This window comes from Carettochelys insculpta, chromosome 15 (genome assembly GCF_033958435.1).
Source record: "Carettochelys insculpta isolate YL-2023 chromosome 15, ASM3395843v1, whole genome shotgun sequence".
Classification (NCBI taxonomy): domain Eukaryota; kingdom Metazoa; phylum Chordata; order Testudines; family Carettochelyidae; genus Carettochelys; species Carettochelys insculpta.
This window is the reverse complement of record NC_134151.1, coordinates 24,070,497-24,090,360: the sequence shown is the minus strand read 5'-3', so window position 1 is coordinate 24,090,360 and position 19,864 is coordinate 24,070,497. Positions and strand designations below refer to the sequence as shown.

The 19,864-nt window shown below is 45.1% G+C and overlaps 1 protein-coding gene across 4 annotated transcripts in view; it reads right to left on the bottom strand.

Moving 5' to 3' along the window:
- RAPGEF6 (Rap guanine nucleotide exchange factor 6) overlaps window positions 1-19,864 on the bottom strand; it is a 230,631-nt gene that overhangs the window by 55,330 nt on the left and 155,437 nt on the right. For all 4 annotated transcript variants that reach the window (XM_075009312.1, XM_075009315.1, XM_075009314.1 and 1 more), the window contains 8 exons: window positions 11,289-11,469; window positions 9,707-9,843; window positions 8,836-8,994; window positions 7,381-7,533; window positions 6,686-6,850; window positions 3,931-4,038; window positions 3,422-3,625; window positions 1,298-1,406 (listed from right to left, as the gene is read on the bottom strand). In XM_075009312.1, coding sequence (XP_074865413.1) covers window positions 1,298-1,406; window positions 3,422-3,625; window positions 3,931-4,038; window positions 6,686-6,850; window positions 7,381-7,533; window positions 8,836-8,994; window positions 9,707-9,843; window positions 11,289-11,469 — 1,216 coding nt within the window. The remainder of the gene's footprint in view (window positions 1-1,297; window positions 1,407-3,421; window positions 3,626-3,930; window positions 4,039-6,685; window positions 6,851-7,380; window positions 7,534-8,835; window positions 8,995-9,706; window positions 9,844-11,288; window positions 11,470-19,864) is intronic.

Sequence of the window (19,864 nt, the reverse complement as noted above, 5' to 3'; positions counted from 1 at the left end):
CATACTACGAACAAATACGAAATCTAATTACATACTTTTATTACATAGCAAAATTTAGGATGGTATGCCTTTGTAGGAGAAATTCAGGTGATTCACTGATATATTCTGTGATAACTCATTATAACCAAATTAAGCATTCAGCTTCAGCTGATGGATTTGTACAGAACATCAAGCAGTGGACAGGGTAAACACCTTGAATATCTAGCAGCAATAAAAAGGGCTCATAATCTAGCACGTATAAATTTATATAGAGAGAGCTGTAATTCTGTACAAATTATGAGAGTGAACTAGACCTTCCCGAGTCTTTTTTCACTGACTTGGTTATGGCTATGTTTCATTTTCATATGAACATGGTAACTTTCAATGAAAGGTTATACAAGTGGGTTTATTGTTGCTGCATGTCACTTTGTGTTAGCATGTTAATTGCTTAAAAGGGTTTCTTATAACTGTTTTTGTCCTCATTTGGTTTGTGGCAATAAGCTATAGTTAAGTTCATGAAACTTTTGGACCTCTACAGTAATGTAAATTAAAAAAAAGAAAAACAAAAAGACAGAATTTTAAACAGAGGATTAAAACAGAAAATCAATAGTGAACAAAGACAAGTAATTAGAAGTAGGAGATGAGACCCAAGAAATGAAAGGACCATCAGCAAGCTCAGATATAACATAAGTCAAAGAAATGAAGTATGTTTTGGTTTTTGCTCTTACTGTAGCAGTATGTGTGTTGTTGGATGCAGACCATGTATACCCTGGATTATGTAAAAGGAACAAATAGTTTACCAAGATTTTAAAAAGTTATAAAATGAAAATTTAAAGCTAAAATGCACACAGCACATACACTTCCTCTGTAATATATAAAATAGGTTTGACTCTCACCACCTTTATTATTTTTTTAAAACCCTGATTTTATGTTTTTGCTATCTCTTGTCAAAACTGGTGACTCAAGATTTGTGAATGAAAGAGTTACTGGTTCATAAACTTTGGGCCAGATTACTGGCCCCATTTCAGCCCCTTTCCACGAAGACCTAATAAAACTGCTTAAATGGTCTCATGAGAAATTCCCACGTGGCAATGTCCCCACTACACCACCTCACATGCACTCCCTGGCATAGGGGAAGTACTCAGTTTTTAAAGAAGGACATGACCTCTGTGCACTGGTAACCATCAGCTCGTAGAATGACTCCATGGGGCCTCATGAGCTATCGTATGGAAGCTGATGTGGCCTGGAAGACCTCAGGATAGGGACCTTTGTCTCCTTTCTCACATGTAACGTGCATTAACTATGCGAGTCTACTCACCAAAAATGTTTGTTTTCACAGTAATGGAAAGATGAGTATTGTTCCTCAAGATTTCAACAGCTTTTACAAATGTAATGTTCTCAAAGTTCTGTCCATTTACTTCCATTATCTTTAAGAAGAAACAGGAAAAAAAACAGAAAAAAACCCCAGATTTTTAGATGAAGTGTCACAAAAGGCTTTCCATCTCTCTACATTTACAACGGGTTATTATTTTAACAGGTACAACAAACGCTTCAGAAGTTACAATACTGTTGTGCATCAGAGTGGCATTATGTAAACAAACATTACTTCATATATTCATAAATTAGCTGCTGCAATTTAAATACAAGTATGTCCTATGACAGGGTGGGCAATAACTTTTGGTGCTGGGGCACTCCAAGAATAAGTGGTTAAGGGCCGCACTCTTCCATGATATTAACGGAGAAGATACAGGGTCTGGGGTGGAGATTGGGTGCAGAGGGCACTTCAGGGTAGGGGTTTGCAGCAGGAAGGGGGTGACAGGTCTAGGAAGGAGTATGGTGAAAGTCTGTGACCTGGAGCAGAGGACTGGGGCTAGCGAGGGGATACAGGGTTCAGGAGCAGATATGGGATCTAGATGCAAGAGAGGATTCTGACCTGGAGGAGGGATAAATGAAGGGGGTGAAACCTCTAGAAGGGGTTTGTGACCTGGGGCAGGTATGCAGGAGGGGGTGCAGGGATTTGGATTGTGACCTAGGGCAGCTGGTAGTGGATTGAGATGCAGCTTCAGGGAGAAGGTATCGGTGCAGGAGAGGATCCTGACTCAGTGGAGGGGTTCAGGAAGGAGTGCAAGATCTAGGAGGGGGTGGTGACCTGGGACAGGGCATTGGGGTGCAGGAGTATGGGTGCAGGGGTTTTGGGTTACTTGGGGCAGGGATGTAAGGGCAGCAGAGGGTTGGGGGGAAAAGGGCATGACATCCCAGGTGCAGGCTCTGGCTGGGAGGCTATTATCTGACCAGCAGCCCAGCAGCTCCTTCAGACAGGCTTCCTGCCTTGCCCACCCCTGCGCGTTGCTCAATGCAGCTGACTGTGAGGGCCACTTGCTTCTCGGAACACTGCACGCCAGCTATGGGAGGCGAGTCTTCGTGCACTGCTCCTGCCCCAAACACAATCTTGCAGCTCCCGTTGCCTCAGTTTAATTTCTACCACAAGTCTGATATTTTCGTAACAAAAAGCTTCATCCCATCAGTTGAGATTTGTGGTCAGAGAGTGCTGAACCACCATGCAAACCATGAGTCAGACTCAGCTGGTATAAACTCTCTGACAATTTACTTCAGCTAAGGATCTGTCCTCACCTCAACTAAACAGGCTTATAAACTCATTTTGAAGGCTTAAAGTATACCCGTGGCAGGATGGACTCGGCCTTTAGGCTCTCTGCGTGAGGCCTTGTGACTCTGCCACATCCCAAGCCAGAAAAGGAAAGTAGAGAGGTCCCCAAAGCTGCCTAAAGTTGTTGTGCAGCAAGTAGTCAATCAGTGGGCTAGTTAACAAGAAATAAAACAGCCAGGACCAGACTGAGCTGAGTTCCTTGCTAGAGCAGGAGGAACATGGATATGGTGCTCTGGGCCTGCTATTGGGAGTGTGCTGCAGTCACTGGTAAGCAGCCGGGCAATTATAGCAGCAGCAGCAGTTTATTTAAAGGGACATAGTTGACAGCTACTATATATAGGACCATGGGCTGGGATCCGGATTAGAGGATGGGCCTCATGAGCCACTGGGCAATTAGCCTAGACTTTGTTGCACCCAAAAGACAAACTAAAAACTTTTAATAGCTCAAATGAAGAGAAGGCTCAGAGAGATGACTACACCCCATTATAACCTCTTTTAACAGTTTTTCCTAAAACAAACCATGATTAAGATACTTCTGGTTTTTCATATATCAAACCAGAAAAAGTGTTTGTGTAAAACTAGAGAGGACAACTGCAGGTGCAATCCACAAGTCCCTAAATTACTGCAGAGTTTCCTAAATATAGTGAGAAAATTAATAATACTTAAGTCTTATATTTCAGAGAAATGTTCTCTGGCATTAATTATACTTAGTTGAAACAGGAGGTATTTTTATTAAAATTACATCTGACATATGAATAATTTCATGCATGTTTTTACCTGATCACCACGCTTAAGTCCAGCTTCTGCTGCTTTGCTGCCTGCTTCTACTGTCTCTACAAAAATGCCAAAACCTTTTTCACTTCCTCCAAGTAGACAGAAATAGAGTGGCGAGTCTCTGGATGGCTTTTGCAGAGTAATTTGTCTCCACTTTGCCTTGGCAGCACAGGCAATGTTCAACAACCTGAGGTGACCCTTCATTTTCTGTAAATAAGATGACACACAAAGGAATGAAATATTTCTTCATCCCAAATGGGAAGAATTGAAAAGCACATTCAAGAAAAGACTATGAATTTAAGCATCCAATTCTTATCAAATAATACTTTTTTCTTTCTTGAAATATTGTCAAGAAATGAAAATGAGTAGTCTATGCCATTTTAGAGTTTGATTCAGTACAGACATATGTACAACTCACGCTAAATAGACTGTTTTCTTCTAGTGCAAGGTCTTTTTAAAAATATTTAAATCACAGATGGAAAGCCTGATATTAAGATAGTTTTTAGTCCTACCGTATCCTCCAAGTTTTTTTCAAATTCCTCCAGAAATCGTGTCATAGCAGGATCTCCTTCAAAATCATTGAAATGATTGTTTACCCACAGTAAGACCACTCTGGTGACCTTCAGAAACAAAATAAACATGAGAGTGTTTTTGGACTAACTGATTTTGTAGTTAGTAGTAAGGAAAGAAGAGACTGCACATTGTAAACCCATTTGTTTACGGGGGATTAAGTCTGACATATCATTTTCTGCATTAATGTTAGAGGCTTTTTAGAGAAGTAAACCAAAAGCAGAGGTCACTTTTATTGGTTTTAAACTATTCCCAAGTAACTTGCCTCTACTGCACAATTAAACTGATCAAGAAAGAAAAAAAACAAAACAAAACAAAAAAACAAAATAAAAACTCTTAACTTTTCCAATTTCCCCTGTGAATAATCAGTCATTTCTTTAAGCATAACTTCAAGGAAAAATATAGTAATGATAAGACATTACATCCTGAGAACTTTTACCTCCATTTTATTACAATGCAGTTGACTATGATATAGAATTATTGTGCAACCATAGTCAGCCTGTCAATTACTCAAATCTATATTAAACAAAAGTGCTCAGCTATTACAACAGTTTCTTTTCTCTTAAAATAAATTACTTCCTATTTTATTTGCTGAGACAGTTTTCTTTCTTTGCAAGTCCACAAAAAAGTTGCTGTACACAAAAGGGCTTAAATTTCAGAGTGACAAAAATGTTATCCAATCCAGGCCCCTCCACACCACTAAAGTTGGTTTTAGTATCTGTATCAAATGCAGCCCATTTTTGCCACTCTTTTCCTTACAAACAGAAAAGAAAATTCTTGAAAGTTCTTGACATGTGTGACAAATGCAGGGTACAACATAGACTGCTGAGTAGCTGTGTCATCCCTACTTTCTAGCCTGGGTGCCCTTTACAATGCTTTGCTACTGTAGCTTCCAGCCTGGATTTCTCATAAAAAGCCTCTGGCATGGAAGACCACTCCAGTTATGTCTGCATGTATACTGCAGCCAGTAACACCTAGGCTGTTACTACTAGCTTGAGTGATCACAATGAGCTCCATTTTCCAGATTTTTGCACTGAAATATTTGCTTTATACTGCCCAGCCCAAATACAAATCTCTATACACCTGTTATTTAATCGATGGAAATATTATCCACGTATTTTGTCATCCCAAATGGACTTTCCTGAACAGTGACGTTGACACCTGCCACAGGCCCTGGAGCAACGTGGGAGACTAGCCTGGCTCCACGCCCAGAAGGGACGGGGCCAAGAGTGGAAAGGCGGAGCCATGAGCAGTCAACCCTCAACACCACCAGGACAGCATGGCTGCCCCCACCTCGCAACTCCAGGACAAGCACATATACCCCAAGCCATGCCGCTGCAGCAATTCAAAGGGGCCTGTAGCTCTGACCACCACTGCAACCTGTATGGAAAGAAATTCCATGCTGTTTGTGTGTTAAGATGTAGATTATTTGCTTCATACCCTTTCCTACCAAAAAAATTAGCCACTTTGCATACAGTGGCTCATCAGTCTTGTTTAAACACAGCTGAAGCATCAGCTTGTCCTTTGTCTTTGAGGAACTGGTTTGGCCATTCCCAGGTTTCCCTGGAAAACAGGCTTTTTAGTTATGAACCTCAGCTTACGTTCATAACTTCGCGTATAACAACATTGCTACATGCATTTTGCCACAACATTTCTGATCAGCAAACTATGAATTTCAAATGCTCTCTCAAAAGGCATACTTTATATAAAAGACTACTACAACATTGTGTGGGACATGGACACAGGAATACATTCTGTCACACTATGGAATTGTGCTCTCAGACAGACTACTAAAATCATGTGGCAGTTATTCCAGATGTTCTCTATGGACATTTTTAACTTTTTATAAAAAGACTAATTGTTAAAATACATCTCAGAAAGGATGAAGAGCAACAACATGAAATATAGTTGAAAAGCACACAAAAAAATCTGTAATTTTAAATACTAGAACTTTCACTGGTCAACAGATTTTGTTGAGGTTAGACTCTAGTACATATGAAAAATATCAGGTAAGAACATTATGCCATCTTTTTCACATAACAGGCTGAAAATAAAAACCACCAGAACATACTGGTTTTATTTTATGTGCACAATGCATATTCACAGAGAACTTCAGTTACTTGCATAAACAAAAGTAATGTACTTTCTTCAGTTCCACCATCTACAACACTTCTTCTGTCATGACAGTTAACTTCATGTACAATGTTTGTAAATAACTGCTTAAAACAAATGTGCTTGATGCCTTGAAAAGCTATTTTCAAAGAAAACAATGGATATGTTCAATGGTGTCATGAAAGCAACAGTCATATTCCCAGAAATCATGGACACTTAATTTCCTTGAATTGCTGGCAAAAAAAAGTCTTCTGAGGGGTTGACTGTACCCAGACTACAACAAGATACAGCTGATATAATTTGTTCTATGTGAAATTTGTGAACAATAGGTCTTGGCTTAGATTTCAGATACAGTGTAATAATTTCACATCTTAGAAACTATATAGGCTGGCATACCCAAAATTTAGAATTAAATCTAATGTGTGCAACTATGAAGAATACTTTTTATGATACTGAAATACACTACTGTAAAAACATTCATTTTTAGGTTAGCATGGACTATCAGACTTTATCAGCACCTCAAAAGGGGATTAAAGATTGAGAACACTTTCACTACAAAAGCTTATCTGTTCATTTGACACCAACCTTATCCCTGAGGCTGTCCACTCTAAACCACTCCAGGAGTTTATCCCCAACTTCCAATGGGCTTGATAGAAATGTCCTGTATGTTAAAAGGAAATCTTCTATATAAGTTGGGTCCACAATAGAATGTTCTTCTATTAAATGCATGATGAGTCGGTCAGGTGTTGCCTTAAAAATAGAAGTGCAAAGGTCTTTCAGGAAGTCACTCTGCTAACCATATCCAGGCTTTGAACCACACATAGCGAACTTTCCCCCCACCCCAAAATTACACTGAGTGATAAAATCTTAGGAAAAAATGTGGTTATATTCACCTATTTCAATCTTCCTGTGCATTTTGTGAGACTGTGCACTATCTTTGCATTTACAATAGCATTTGGTTGGCACACAACAAAACATTCTGTTCATTTTCAGTTTGCTTTAAAATCCCTCTTCTAATCCAACACAACACAGATTAGTATATGTAAAGACACTAACTAGTGGTTTCTAACATAAAACCAGAAAATCTGTACTGAATAGATTCTGCTTGATTAATAGGAAGTAGATTTTGTATTTTTATAAAATAAAAGTCGTTTTCAATCACCTCTCTGTTGTACTGTTTGAGAATAGACAAATCTGAACACCTATTCCAGGTTCCTGTCGTAGTTTCTGACAAATTGACATTTTTAGTAATTGATTGAATTTTAAGTGAAGAAAATCACCTTAATAACTATGTGCCCTTTCCTGGTTCCACTGCGATCCAGCTCTCTGTGCTCCTTCACCATAACAATTTCTCCTTCTTCTTCAACTTTATGAGTGTTCTTTTCCACATGGTTCAAAATCCGCCAGTAATCCTGCTGGGCTATACAAACAAACTGACCCAGAAGAATATGGGGACAATTAATAAATCTGTAGTACATAAAGACATCTCCACGCACTAAACTTGGGCAAATATAGTGTAATGGTGATAGCATATCATTTGACATCAGTCCAGTCCTCTCCTATCCAGTTCCCGTAGATATTAAATTACAAACAGAGTCCAGGTTAAATTGATAATCCCTCATACAGTACTAAGACGTTACTGTGCACAGACAGACCTTAAAAGAGAACTTAGCATATAAAAAGTGGAAATGAATATTTTCTGTTTAACTGTTCTCAGAATATTTGTGTGTGTTTAAAATACCATGACCTTAATGGGTAAATAGCCATTTCAGCACAACACAGAAGTTCCTGTTTCTCAGATGACAGTAATATATAAGAAAGTTATTCTAAAATAAAAAGGGAGAACTGATGACTAAGGGTTCATCTATATGGTGTTTTAGTGCGCATTAAAAGAGTGCAAATTCTGGTGCCCATTAGCTTCTTGGGCACTAAGTTCTGTCTACACGACAGCCTGAACACGAAATAAGCTATGCAATTTGCGCTACGTAACTTATTTTGAGTGCAGTCCGACATAGGTTATTTATAAAGTGCTATTTCGAAGCATCTGTTACTCCTCCTGCAATGAAGACTACAGTGATACTGAAATAGTGCACCCACTATTTCAGAAAAATAGTTTGTAATAACGGGCGCATTTCAAAGACATGAAGCAGGTATTTCGGGACACTGAGGTATCCCAAAATAGCTCTGCTGCATAGACACAGCCTAACTGTCCTGTGTCGCCCCGGCTGGCACACACCAACAGCTCCCTAGTGTATGTTAAAGTAGCCTTGTAACATGCATGAGGGAACTTTTAATGAGGATTATCATCAATGTATTTCAAACACAAGGGACTGTTTTCTTGGCAACCCCTTCAAATATTATCATCAATAATCACCACCACCACCACAACTCACCACGGTTATTTATTGCTGTTTTTTTGTAGCAGCTCCCAATTTTGTCCCCTTTTAATAAGGGACTGATGGCAATCTTACTTTTAATGCATGCCACTAGAACTCACAGGCCAGTTAGAGCATGACATGCTAGTGTGCACTAGAATCTAGTGCAGTCCGAAGCACGGTTTAGACAAGCCCTAACTTACCAGAGGGCCCACCCTTCCAAGTGCCTCACCCCCACCATAAAGTACCAACTTCCTTTATTTTATTCCCAGAATAAAGATCCCTAAGTTACATGAAGCCAGATTTTTTTTAAAGTAGACACTTAAAATGTGAGAAAATTATGCTTAAGTATAATCTTACCTGACAGTCGTCTACTTTGGTCCTAACCACTCCATTCATGTACTGTTTGTCCAGAGAAGGAGTAATACCAAAACTATTGCCCATACATAGATTTTCAGTTTTCCCATCTGGATGGCTGATTTCCACCATGCCATTTAAAATAACATACCAAGAATCAAGCTAGAATAAATTTTTTAAAAAGTGTGAGTGTTTCAGCAAGTTTGAATAAGAAAGATTATTTAATTTTTATCTCCCAGGAGTATTTGCCCATGTGGTAAATAAATAAACTTTCATTATAGTATTGCAATATTTTCTTCATTACAATATGCAAAAGACTACTGTTGACTGTCCATTGATTTACAGCACTAAATGAAGGATAAGACAAAACAAGAACGTTTATTTCCAGTGTCACAATCTACCAACTGCTAATAATTCCCAAATATTTTCATGTCCTGTTGCTATCCTTTTGACAAAGAAACCTGTGTTGTGATACTATATATATATTTTTTTAACACGGGCATTAAACTATAACCACCAGAAACTCAAATCTGCATAAGAAGAGACCTGAGTTTTGCCAACAGCTAACAATAGCACAAGATCAAAAAAACATTTTTAAAGAGATTACTTCAGAAAAGGGATATTTCTTGGTCAGAGAATTTTGTTTTTCTACTGACATAAATGACCTGTTCTTTTACGATATTATAAATACATTTTTTGTAAAATAGCTCTTAACCATTAGATAAATAGTACAAAAATAAATAGCAATATACCAGATTATACTTTGTATACATACAAATTATTTAATGCTATTGTATGTCTAGATTTGACTATATTTAAGTCCTGAGTTTCAATAGCATATAATGCTTAAATTATGTTATGTATTAGAACTTACTTCTTGTCCATCTTCAAGTATGATGGCTCCTGCTTGCTCTACCACTTCAAATATCATAACTGAGCAAAGCTCTCTTCTTACAGACATGGTCATGTTTGCAAAGGCTGGGAGTTGATGCATAAATTCCAGTAATTGCTCTATTAGATAAAGGAAACGTTGATATACAGACTGCAAGGCCAGTGCCTCTAAGGTACCATGCCCCCTGCAGGTATATTAAACCTCAAAGTTAAACTCACTGAAGGAATTGCTCAGTGGTATTTCAATCACTATTAGTTCCTGTGGCTAAATGAGTACCGCATGCATTTTACAATCGACATTAATAAAAGGAACCTGGCTTTTCAGTCTTGATTGTGCTCTGATTGACTATTATGGCATCAATCTAGCTAAGTGTAAAAGCACTTGAACTTCAAGCTTTTAGAAAAGTTATGACATAGTCATGCTAAATGATGATAATAAGCCAGATAATATCAAAAACATGAAATCATTTTTTTGTGTTCAGAAAAATAATCAACTTTTATTTTAGTGTTAAACTAATGCCAATTTTAGCCTATCACTTGCAGTTTTGGGATTTTTTTACTCAAACTCCTTGGAATTAAAATCTCTCTCTCTATTGGGGTGGGCAATAATTTCTGATGGGGGGGGACACTCCAAGATTTTAGTAAGTGGTCAAGCGCTACACTTTTCTACAGAGGTGGTTCGGGGTCTAGGATAGAGGCTGGGGGTGAGAAGGGAGCTCAAGGTAGGAGACTGGGATTCAGGAGAGAGTGTGCAATCTGAGAAGGAGTTTAGGTGAATGAGAGGTTTGCGACCTTGGGCAGGGTACTTGGGTGCAGGAATGTGCACAGGGTCTGGGAGGGTATTGGGATATGGTGGCAGAGGCAGGCTTTGGGCTCAGGAGGTGTTTACCTAAGCAGCTCCTGACCAGCAGCATTCTTGGATGGATGGCTTCTCTTCCTGCCAGCAGTCCCAGCCCACTGACTGTTCCACAAAGCTCCCTGTGCTAGACAGGGGAAAATCTCTTGGGCCTACTAGCCCAAAACCAGTCCATGGGAGCTGAGAAATTGTGCTGTATCCCCCTTCATCCCCCAGGAAAATCTCTCAGCTCCCATTACCCAGTTTCCAGCATTAAGAGCTGGGAGGATTTTCCTGAAGAGGGTAGCAAAAAGCCATTATGAAAGCAGGGGTGGGCCCACTGGCTAGATTAAAATGTTTGGTAGACCAGAGCTGGCCCATGGGCCGTATCTTGCCCACCCCCGCTCTATACTGTGAAAATATCATCCCAGCCAAAAAAATTCAAAACAGATTTGCCAACTCTGGTAGTTAGAATTAGTTTTCTTCCCCCACTAGAAAACTGTAATTGCTAAACTATTTATCAGCTGATATTTTCAAATTCTCACTTTCTCATAATAAATATAAAAGAATAATAGTTTAGTTTAATATGTAAATTCTTTGGTAATAGAGGTTGAAAAAAATCTCTAAAAGGCACCATCCATGGTTAGGTGGCTATGTATTTTGTTAATTATGTACTTCCACATCTTTATTACTAAAGTTATAATACAGATCATATCAAGATCTTTCTCACCAATGTCATCATCTGTTTTATCTGCAGGTTCTTTTTCCAGGCACTCTCTTACAACATCTCGCCCGAGTAATGGATCTGAAGTTCTGTCAATATCTTCATCTTCTTCTTCTTCATCTTCAGAGTCCACAGGTGCTTCTGGGAGACCTGTTAAATCAACATCTCCCATATCACTTTCTGTGGCCTGTGGAAAAGAAAATCAGCAGTAGATTCAATTTCTAAACAGATTCCACAGTTTAAGACAAACTTACTCTCCTGATCAACTTACACCACAAAAATGAAAAATTGCCCTCTGACTAATAATTATGAGCTAGAAGTTATGATGACAACATGTTTTACCACTTGACTACTTAAGGAAAGATATTATAACACAATTTACTTGTGCAGAAAGATTGGTATAAATATCTAGGATATGCATATATTTTTATATTTTATATAAAAAGCATACACACACAGACAGAAGTATTATTTTCATAAACCAGGATGACTACAGTTCATGAGTGACAGCACATACAGTCCTCCCAGATTTTATGAAAACAAAATTAGTATTTTGCACCATACTTTATCTATCTTTGTATGTGTGATGGGGTTCAGGGGTCCCTCTGCACTGCACCCCGTCCGCTGGCAGGAGTGACTCTCACTCAGCAGGTACAACAGAAGGTTTATTAGGCAACAGATGCCCAATTTCTCACAGAAGCGACAGTACAGCAGTCAGAGACAGTCCTTTCAACCCGTCCTGGGGAGAGGACCCCGAGGGGTGCCCCTCTGGGGTGTAGCTTTCCCCCTCCTTAGGCTGGCTGCCTTCCAGCTCCTCTCTCCCTAGCCTCTAACTGCCGCCCACCGATTCAAAAACCCCGCTCAGCTCCTCCCTCCTCTTTGTTCAGGGCAGAGGTGTTACCTGCCAGTTGTAGCCCCAGGGTCATCCTTGCCTCTCACATCCAGCCTGACTCACACAGGCACTCCCCCGACTCCATCACATCTCTCCCCGCTTCCAGACCGAACTGAGCGGGGTCACTTAGCCAGCGACCTGGGGAAGTTCAGGGCCCTCCCTGCGTGACAGGGCATCAGCTATGGTGTTGTTCCCCTTCACATGGACCACTTCCATGTCGTAGTCCTGCAGGAGCAGACTCCACCGCAGGAGCTTGGCGTTGACCCCTTTCATGTGATGCAGCCAGGTCAGGGGTGAGTGATCGGTGTACACGGTGAAACGCCATCCAAACAGGTACGGCTGCAGCTTCCCCAGCCCCCACACCATGGCCAGACATTCCTTCTCTATGGCTGCGTAGTTCTGCTCCCTGGGCAGCAGCTTCTTACTCACGTACACGATGGGGTGTTTCTCCCCTTTGTCATTCACCTGCATTAGCACAGCCCCCAGCCCCATGTCTGAGGCAACGGTGAACACCAGGAAGGGTTTGTTGAAGTCTGGATTTGCCAGCACTGGGGCCTTGACCAGAGCCTCCTTCAGTGCGCCGAGGGCCTCTTGGCACTGCTCGGTCCAGACCACCTTGTCAGGCTTTCCCTTTTTACACAGCTCCGTGAGGGGGGCTGCGATGGAGCTAAAGTGGGGCACAAACCGCCGGTAGTACCCCACCATCCCAATGAAGGCCTGGACCTGCTTCTTAGTCTGGGGTGCTGGCCAATCTCTGACAGCCTCCACTTTAGCTGGCTCTGGCTTTAAGCAGCCGCCGCCCACCTTGTGGCCCAGGTAGGTCACCTCAGCCATTCCCACCTTGCACTTCCCTGCCTTGATAGTCAGAACAGCCTTCTGGAGTCGGTCCAGCATCTGCTTGACCTGGGACACATGGTCCTCTCACATCTGGCTGACGATGCAAATGTCGTCCATGTAAGCCAGGGCAAAGCTCTCCATCCCTTTCAGTAGCTGGTCCACCAGACGCTGGAAGGTAGCGGGTGCCCCCTTGAGGCCGAAGGGCAGGACCAGGAACTCGTAGAGCCCCACAGGGGTGAGAAAGCCGACTTGAGCCAGGCATCTTGGTCTAATGGCACTTGCCAGTACCCCTTGGTGAGGTCTATGGTGGTGAGGTAATGGGCTCCCCCTAGCTTGTCTAAAAGGTCATCAGGCCTGGGCATGGGGTAGGCGTCCGATACAGTGATGGCGTTAAGCTTGCGATAGTCCACACAAAACTGAACAGACCCATCTTTTTTAGGGACTAACACCACGGGAGAGGCCCAGAGGCTGGAGGAGGGTTGGATCACCCCCAGAGCCAGCATGTCTTTAACCTCCCGCTCTATGTCCTGAGCCGTCTTCCCTGTGGCTCTGAATGGCACACACTTGATAGGGCCGTGGGTGCCTGTCTCTATTCGGTGGACAGCTAGGTCAGTGCGTCCAGGTCTGTCCGAGAACAGCTGTTGGTGTGAATGCAGCACCTCCTTGATCTCCGTCTGCTGGGCAGGGGTCAGCTGGTCTGAGAGGGGAATAGACTCCAGCAAGGAGCCGGCTCCAGTCCTTGTGAGCAAATCCACCAAGGGATCATCCCCCTGCCCCTCCCAGTGTCTGCACACAGCCAGCACCAAGTTCTCTCTGTCCCAGTAAGGTTTCATCATGTTCACATGATAGATGCGGTGGCTGTGGGCCTGGTTCGACGGTTCCACCACATAGTTCACGTCATTTAGCTGTTTGACGACCTTGAAGGGCCCATCCCAGGCCGCTTGCAGCTTGTTCTGCCGCACAGGTACAAGGACCATCACTTGGTCCCCGGTGGCATAGGCTCGGGCCCTGGCATTATGGTCATACCAGACCTTTTGCTTCCTTTGGTCCATGGAGAGGTTCTCCCTGGCCAGGCCCATGAGCTCAGTGAGTTTTTCCCGGAAGGTCAGTACATACTGTACCACTGACTCCCCTTCAGGAGAGGCCGTCCCCTCCCACTCTTCTCTGAGCAAATCCAAGGGTCCCTGTACCCTCCTTCCATACAGCAGCTCAAATGGGGAGAACCCCGTGGATTCCTGGGGTACCTCCCTGTATGCAAACAGCAGGTGGGGTAAGTACATGTCCCAGTCATGGGGGTATTGATTCATGAAGGTTCTCAGCATCTGCTTGAGAGTCCCATTGAACCTCTCCACCAGCCCATTGGTCTGCGGGTGGTAGGCTGTGGCCCAGGTGTGCCGGACCCCACACTTGTCCCACAAGCTTGGCAGCAGGGCCAACATGAAGTTGGACCCCTGATCTGTGAGGACCTCCTTGGGGAACCCCACTCTGCTGAAAATGGACAGCAGTGCATCCGCCATGGTGTCAGCGTCGACAGAGGTCAAGGCCACTGCTTCCGGGTATCGCGTGGCAAAATCTACCACCACCAAAATATATTTCTTCCCCGAACGCGCTGCCTTGCTGAAGGGTCCCACTATGTCCATAGCCACTTTCTGGAAAGGCTCCTCTATGATGGGCAGTGGCCTCAGGGCAGCCTTCCCCTTGTCCCGGGTCTTCCCCACCCTCTGGCAGGGATCGCAGGACAGGCAAGATAGATGGACAGCTGCAAAGATCCCAGGCCAAAAAAAGTTCTGTAACAACCTTCTCCTGGTGCGGTGGATCCCCTGGTGTCCTGCGAGCGGGATATCATGGGCTAGGTACAGCAACCTGCGCTGGTACTTTTGGGGACGACCAGTTGCCTCTGTACCTTCCATGGCTCCGCTTTGTGTCTGGGAGCCCATTCCCGGTACAGGAATCCCTTTTCCCACAGGAATCTCTCCCTGCAGCCCTCCCCCAGCTGTGGAGCTGGGCTGAGACTGGCCAGTTCCCTCAGCTTCTGCAAGGAGGAGTCTCTCTGCTGCTCTGCCCGGAACGCTTCCGCTGGGGCAGGGGCAGATGCTACTTCCCCCTCCCTGCCTGGCTCCAGCACCCCTGGCCTGTGAGATCTGGTTTTTGGGGGCCCCCTTTCTCTCAGGGTTGGCCCCTGTGGCTTTGGCTGGGCCTGTACCCCTGAATCTGGGGAACGCACCCCCGTTTTCTTTGGCTATGGGTCAGGACCAGGGCACGAGGGCGTTCACCTGGCCAGTTCTCCAGGTCAGCCCCCATCAGTACATCCGCCGGCAAATGGCTGTGCACGCCCACTTCCTTGGGGCCTTCCTTGTTCCCCCATTTCAGGTGCACCCTCGTCATGGGCACCTTGAAAAGGGTCCCATCAATTCCTGTTATTGTCAGGTGGGAACTGGGTATCATGCGGCCTGGTGCCACCACCCCGGGTCGGGCCAGCATCACGTCAGCACCTGTGTCCCAGAACCCTGTGACCTTTTTCCCGTCTACCTCGAGGTGTTTGAGACGCTTGAGCCACAGAAGTAGTGCCGCCCCCACTCTGTAAACTGACCTCTGAGCATTTGGTCCCCCTGAGGAGCTGGTCTGTGGGGCAGACTTGGCCCAATCCGAGTGCCCACTGTCAGCACCACCCACCTTGGCCGCCAGCCCCTCTGGCTTCTGGGACTCCACCCAGTTGACTCCATGACCCCCCGGCCTGCTCGACCTGTCTGGGAGCTTGGGGCACTGGGCTGCTCTATGCCCCTTTCGCCCACAGCGATAACAGCCTGGGTCTTGTTGTGTCCCTCAGGCTGGTTGCTCTGTCCAGGCTCTGCTTGGCTCTCTGGGGGGTGGGTGGCTGGCCTCTCTTTCCTGGGCTCGCCCAAGAGGTGGTCCCCTCTGTCGTACGGTCAGGAACCGGTCTCTCTGAGATTCTCGGTCCCTCCGGGACTCCCTCTCCCTCTGGGACTCCCTCTCTTTGTGGGGCTCACTTTCAAACCTGGCCCGGCTGTTTGTGAAGTCATCTGCCAGTTTCCCTGCATTGTGTGAATCCCCTGGCCTCCGGTCCACCAGCCACACCCTCAGGTCAGGTGAGCACATCTTGTAGAATCGCTCCAGGACCGCCAGCTCGATCAGGTCCTCTATGGACTGGGCTCCCATTCCAAACACCCACTTCTGGTAGTATTGCCTCAGGAGGGCGGTAGTATCTACATGGGTTTCCTCTGGCCTCTTCTGCGCCTCCTGGAACTTCTTCTTGTACATCTCCGGAGGCAGCCCGAACTTATGCAGCAGGGCCTGTTTGAACCGTTCATAGTCCCCAGGCTGTAGCCCCTCCAGCTGGCTGAGCACCGCTGCGGCCTTCTGGCCCAGCAAGGGGGTGAGGTGCCGGAGCCACTCAGCTGGGGGAACCTCATGCAACTCACAGGCTCGCTCAAAGGCAGTAAGGAACTCATCCATGTCCCCTGGGTCCTGACACTGGGCCAGCACGCGCGTCTCCAAGTGACTGGCCACCCCGAGCCGTCTGGCCCTCTCCCCGCTTACCGCAGCTGGGGCCTCTTGGCGTCTCACCTCTGCCATGGCCCGCTCATACTCCCGCTCTCGCGCTCTCCCCTCCCGCTTCTCCTCCCACTGTCTCTCTTGTAGCTGGCGCTCCTGTTCACGCTCTCTTTCCCATTCCTGGCGCTCGTGCTCACGCTCTCTTTCCCTTTCCTACCGCGCACGTTCCCTCTGCCGTTCCTGGGCTTCCAGTTCCTTTAATCTCACCTCGAGCTCCAGCCGTCGCAGCTCTGCTGCGGGGGACTCTGCCCGCGATGGACCACGGCTAGCTGAGCGTGACCTGGCGGGCACTGTGTGTGTCTGACGGCGTCGAGCCCCCGCTCCTGTCGGAGAATCCGAAATGCTTCCCGAGGCTGACCGGCCATTCTCTCCCGGGACAGGCTCTGCTCCCCCCAGATCGGTCACTCTCTTCCAGCTGGGCAATCAGCTGGGCCTTGGTCGCCTTCCCCACGGTCAGGCCCCTCTCTCTGCACAGCCCCGCTAGCTCTGCCTTTAGGAGTCGGGTATAATCCATCTCCCCGCTGTCTCCCGGGGTATCCACTCACCAGCAGCAGCTGCGGGAATTGCTCTGTTCCCCCTCTGGCTCTTGTGATGCTCCTTCCTTCTCTTCCGCTCAGTGAGCCACTGCTGGGAGCTCATCCGTGGGTGCAGTGCATCCCACTCCTGACACCAGTGTGATGGGGTTCAGGGGTCCCTCTGCACTGCACCCCGTCCGCTGGCAGGAGTGACTCTCACTCAGCAGGTACAACAGAAGGTTTATTAGGCAACAGATGCCCAGTTTCTCACAGAAGCGACAGTACAGCAGTCAGAGACAGTCCTTTCAACCCATCCTGGGGAGAGGAGCCCGAGGGGTGCAGCTTTCCCCCTCCTTAGGCTGGCTGCCTTCCAGCTCCTCTTTCCCTAGCCTCTAACTGCCGCCCACCGATTCAAAAACCCCACTCAGCTCCTCCCTCCTCTCTGTTCAGGGCAGAAGTGTTACCTGCCAGTTGTAGCCCCAGGGTCATGCTTGCCTCTCACATCTAGCCTGACTCACACAGGCACTCCCCCCACTCCATCACAGTATGTACAGTTATAAATGAGAGAAAACTGTTCAAGTGGAATATACAACCACTGCAATCTTTTATGTTGCTGGTTGAACTCAAGTTATCTGAACAATCTATTTCACAATTCATATAGTGTGGTTAGTACACATTACACCCCTGATGTTTAGGGCAACAACAAAGTTTCTCAACTCTAGTCAGGTTCTGGCAAGTCTGTCAATGTGAGGCAGTGTACTTCATAGATAAAGTGCTGCTAGAAGTTTACATCAGAGGTTCTCAAAACTTCATTGTACCGTGGACGCCTTCTGATAAAAAATTACTTCACAACCTCAGGAGGGGGTGCCAAAGCCCTAGCTCATCCAACCCCTACATTCCCAGATGAGAGAAGCAAAGCTCAAACCCCACCACTCTGGGCTGTGAGGCCAAAGAACAACTGTAATGCCTAATGGGCAGTGGGCCTGCAACTTGAGCCTGCCACTCAGGGTTGAAAGCCTCAAGCTTTGGTGCTGTGTGGTGGGACTCAGGCTTCAGCATCAGGTGCCAGCAAATATAAGCTATCCCTGGTAATTCCATTAAAAGGGGTATGACCCACCATGGGATCCTGACGCACAGTTTGAGAACTGCTGATCTAGATATTAGAGCTATTGCACAAGCTCAGCTTTGGAACCAGAGCACAATTTCAATTGTTTGACTGTTGGAAGAAGAGCTGGAGATACTAGAAATGGGTTTATCAGATTGCAACTTTATTGCTAGATGTATGGGTGTACCTGGGAGAAAAGTGTATGGTAAAGATAATTCCATAATCATTGTACATATACTGGGGGATGAGAGAGTGAGCTGTTGTCCCCTTTACCCATCATAGTCTCCAGCCAACCACTGCTGTGACTTTGCCACTCCCCACCTCACAAAATGAAGGTTAAAGGCGGGGGGCTATAAAGGAGGGGAATTGGTTCCCTACCTTCCAATCTCAAGGGACCCAGCCCCCTCATTTTCACTCCTTGAAGTCCTTCACCTATGCATTCTATCGGATAACTATATCCCTTCCCTGCAGAGTATCTGTTCAGGACATCTGCAGCACACCTGCATAATGAATTGCAACATCATAGCTTAAGTCCCATTTTCTGTTTGCCCCAAATAAACCAAGATCCTGATCCTGACAGATAAACCCAGATCCAGAACTGGGACAGACTGAAAAAAAAAAAAAAAGAAGGACAAACCTCACAACTACTTAGGGCATATCTGGCAGCGAGGGGAACATCCTGCTATGGCACCCTTGCCTTTGCCCCCTTGCCAGGAAAGGTGGAACTAGCGTTAACACTCACCGGGCAATCATGCCAAAAGCTGGTATTTAAGTACTGCAGTGGGTGCGAGGGTAGGTGCAGCTCCACCTGGTATAGGTAAAAAGGGCTTTTCTTGAACTGGAGTAGAACTATATAATCCTGCCTCTCTTCTGGGGAAAAATGGGCCAATATCCCTATGCTGGCTGAGTCTGAAGCTGCTGCAAAAAAGTCACTTTTGGCTCTTTTCCTACAACATTGGCAATGATCCCTGACACTTCACGTGTTGAGGTAATTCAGTACCCAAATCAATATGCATATGCACCCTCTCGGTCTTCCTTGTAGCTATCTAGGAGTGTACACAACTACCCCTCAGTTACTTTTCTAACATGGAGTCCATCAGGGAGAATTCCATAGTAGAGGGGAGGAGCAACCACGTAATATGGTAACACTTACATTAATTTTTTTTATTAAATTGAATAGAAGGATGTTTTACCATATTTCCACACAATGCTCCAAAATACATTGTTACACGTTACTCAGAGTCTGAGAAAAGGACTATGGCCCTACGCTAGTTTTTAATACAGCGGCTCTTGTATAATTTTGAAGGGCCAGGTAAGAGCTAGGTAATGCCCCAAACAAGAAGAGATGTGGCCTGGTCCCACCACTGAACAAACTTACACTACACATTGCTTTAGTTCATGAAAGCCACAGAATGAGACCAACAACAAAGAAAAATGAACCAGTTACATGTGTTTCCAATGCTTCAAGTTGAGAGAAGCACAAAAAAGGTAAATGTTGAAAAGAATTTTTAAAGAGAGTACCTGACTATTTTAATAACTTACCTAATGATGTGGGATTTCTCTATTACCTGGAGTCTTTAAATTAAGGCTGGATGTCTTTCTAGAAGAACTTCTCTAGCTCATCCAAAAGCCATGGATCTTGAAGCAGGAATCACTGGGT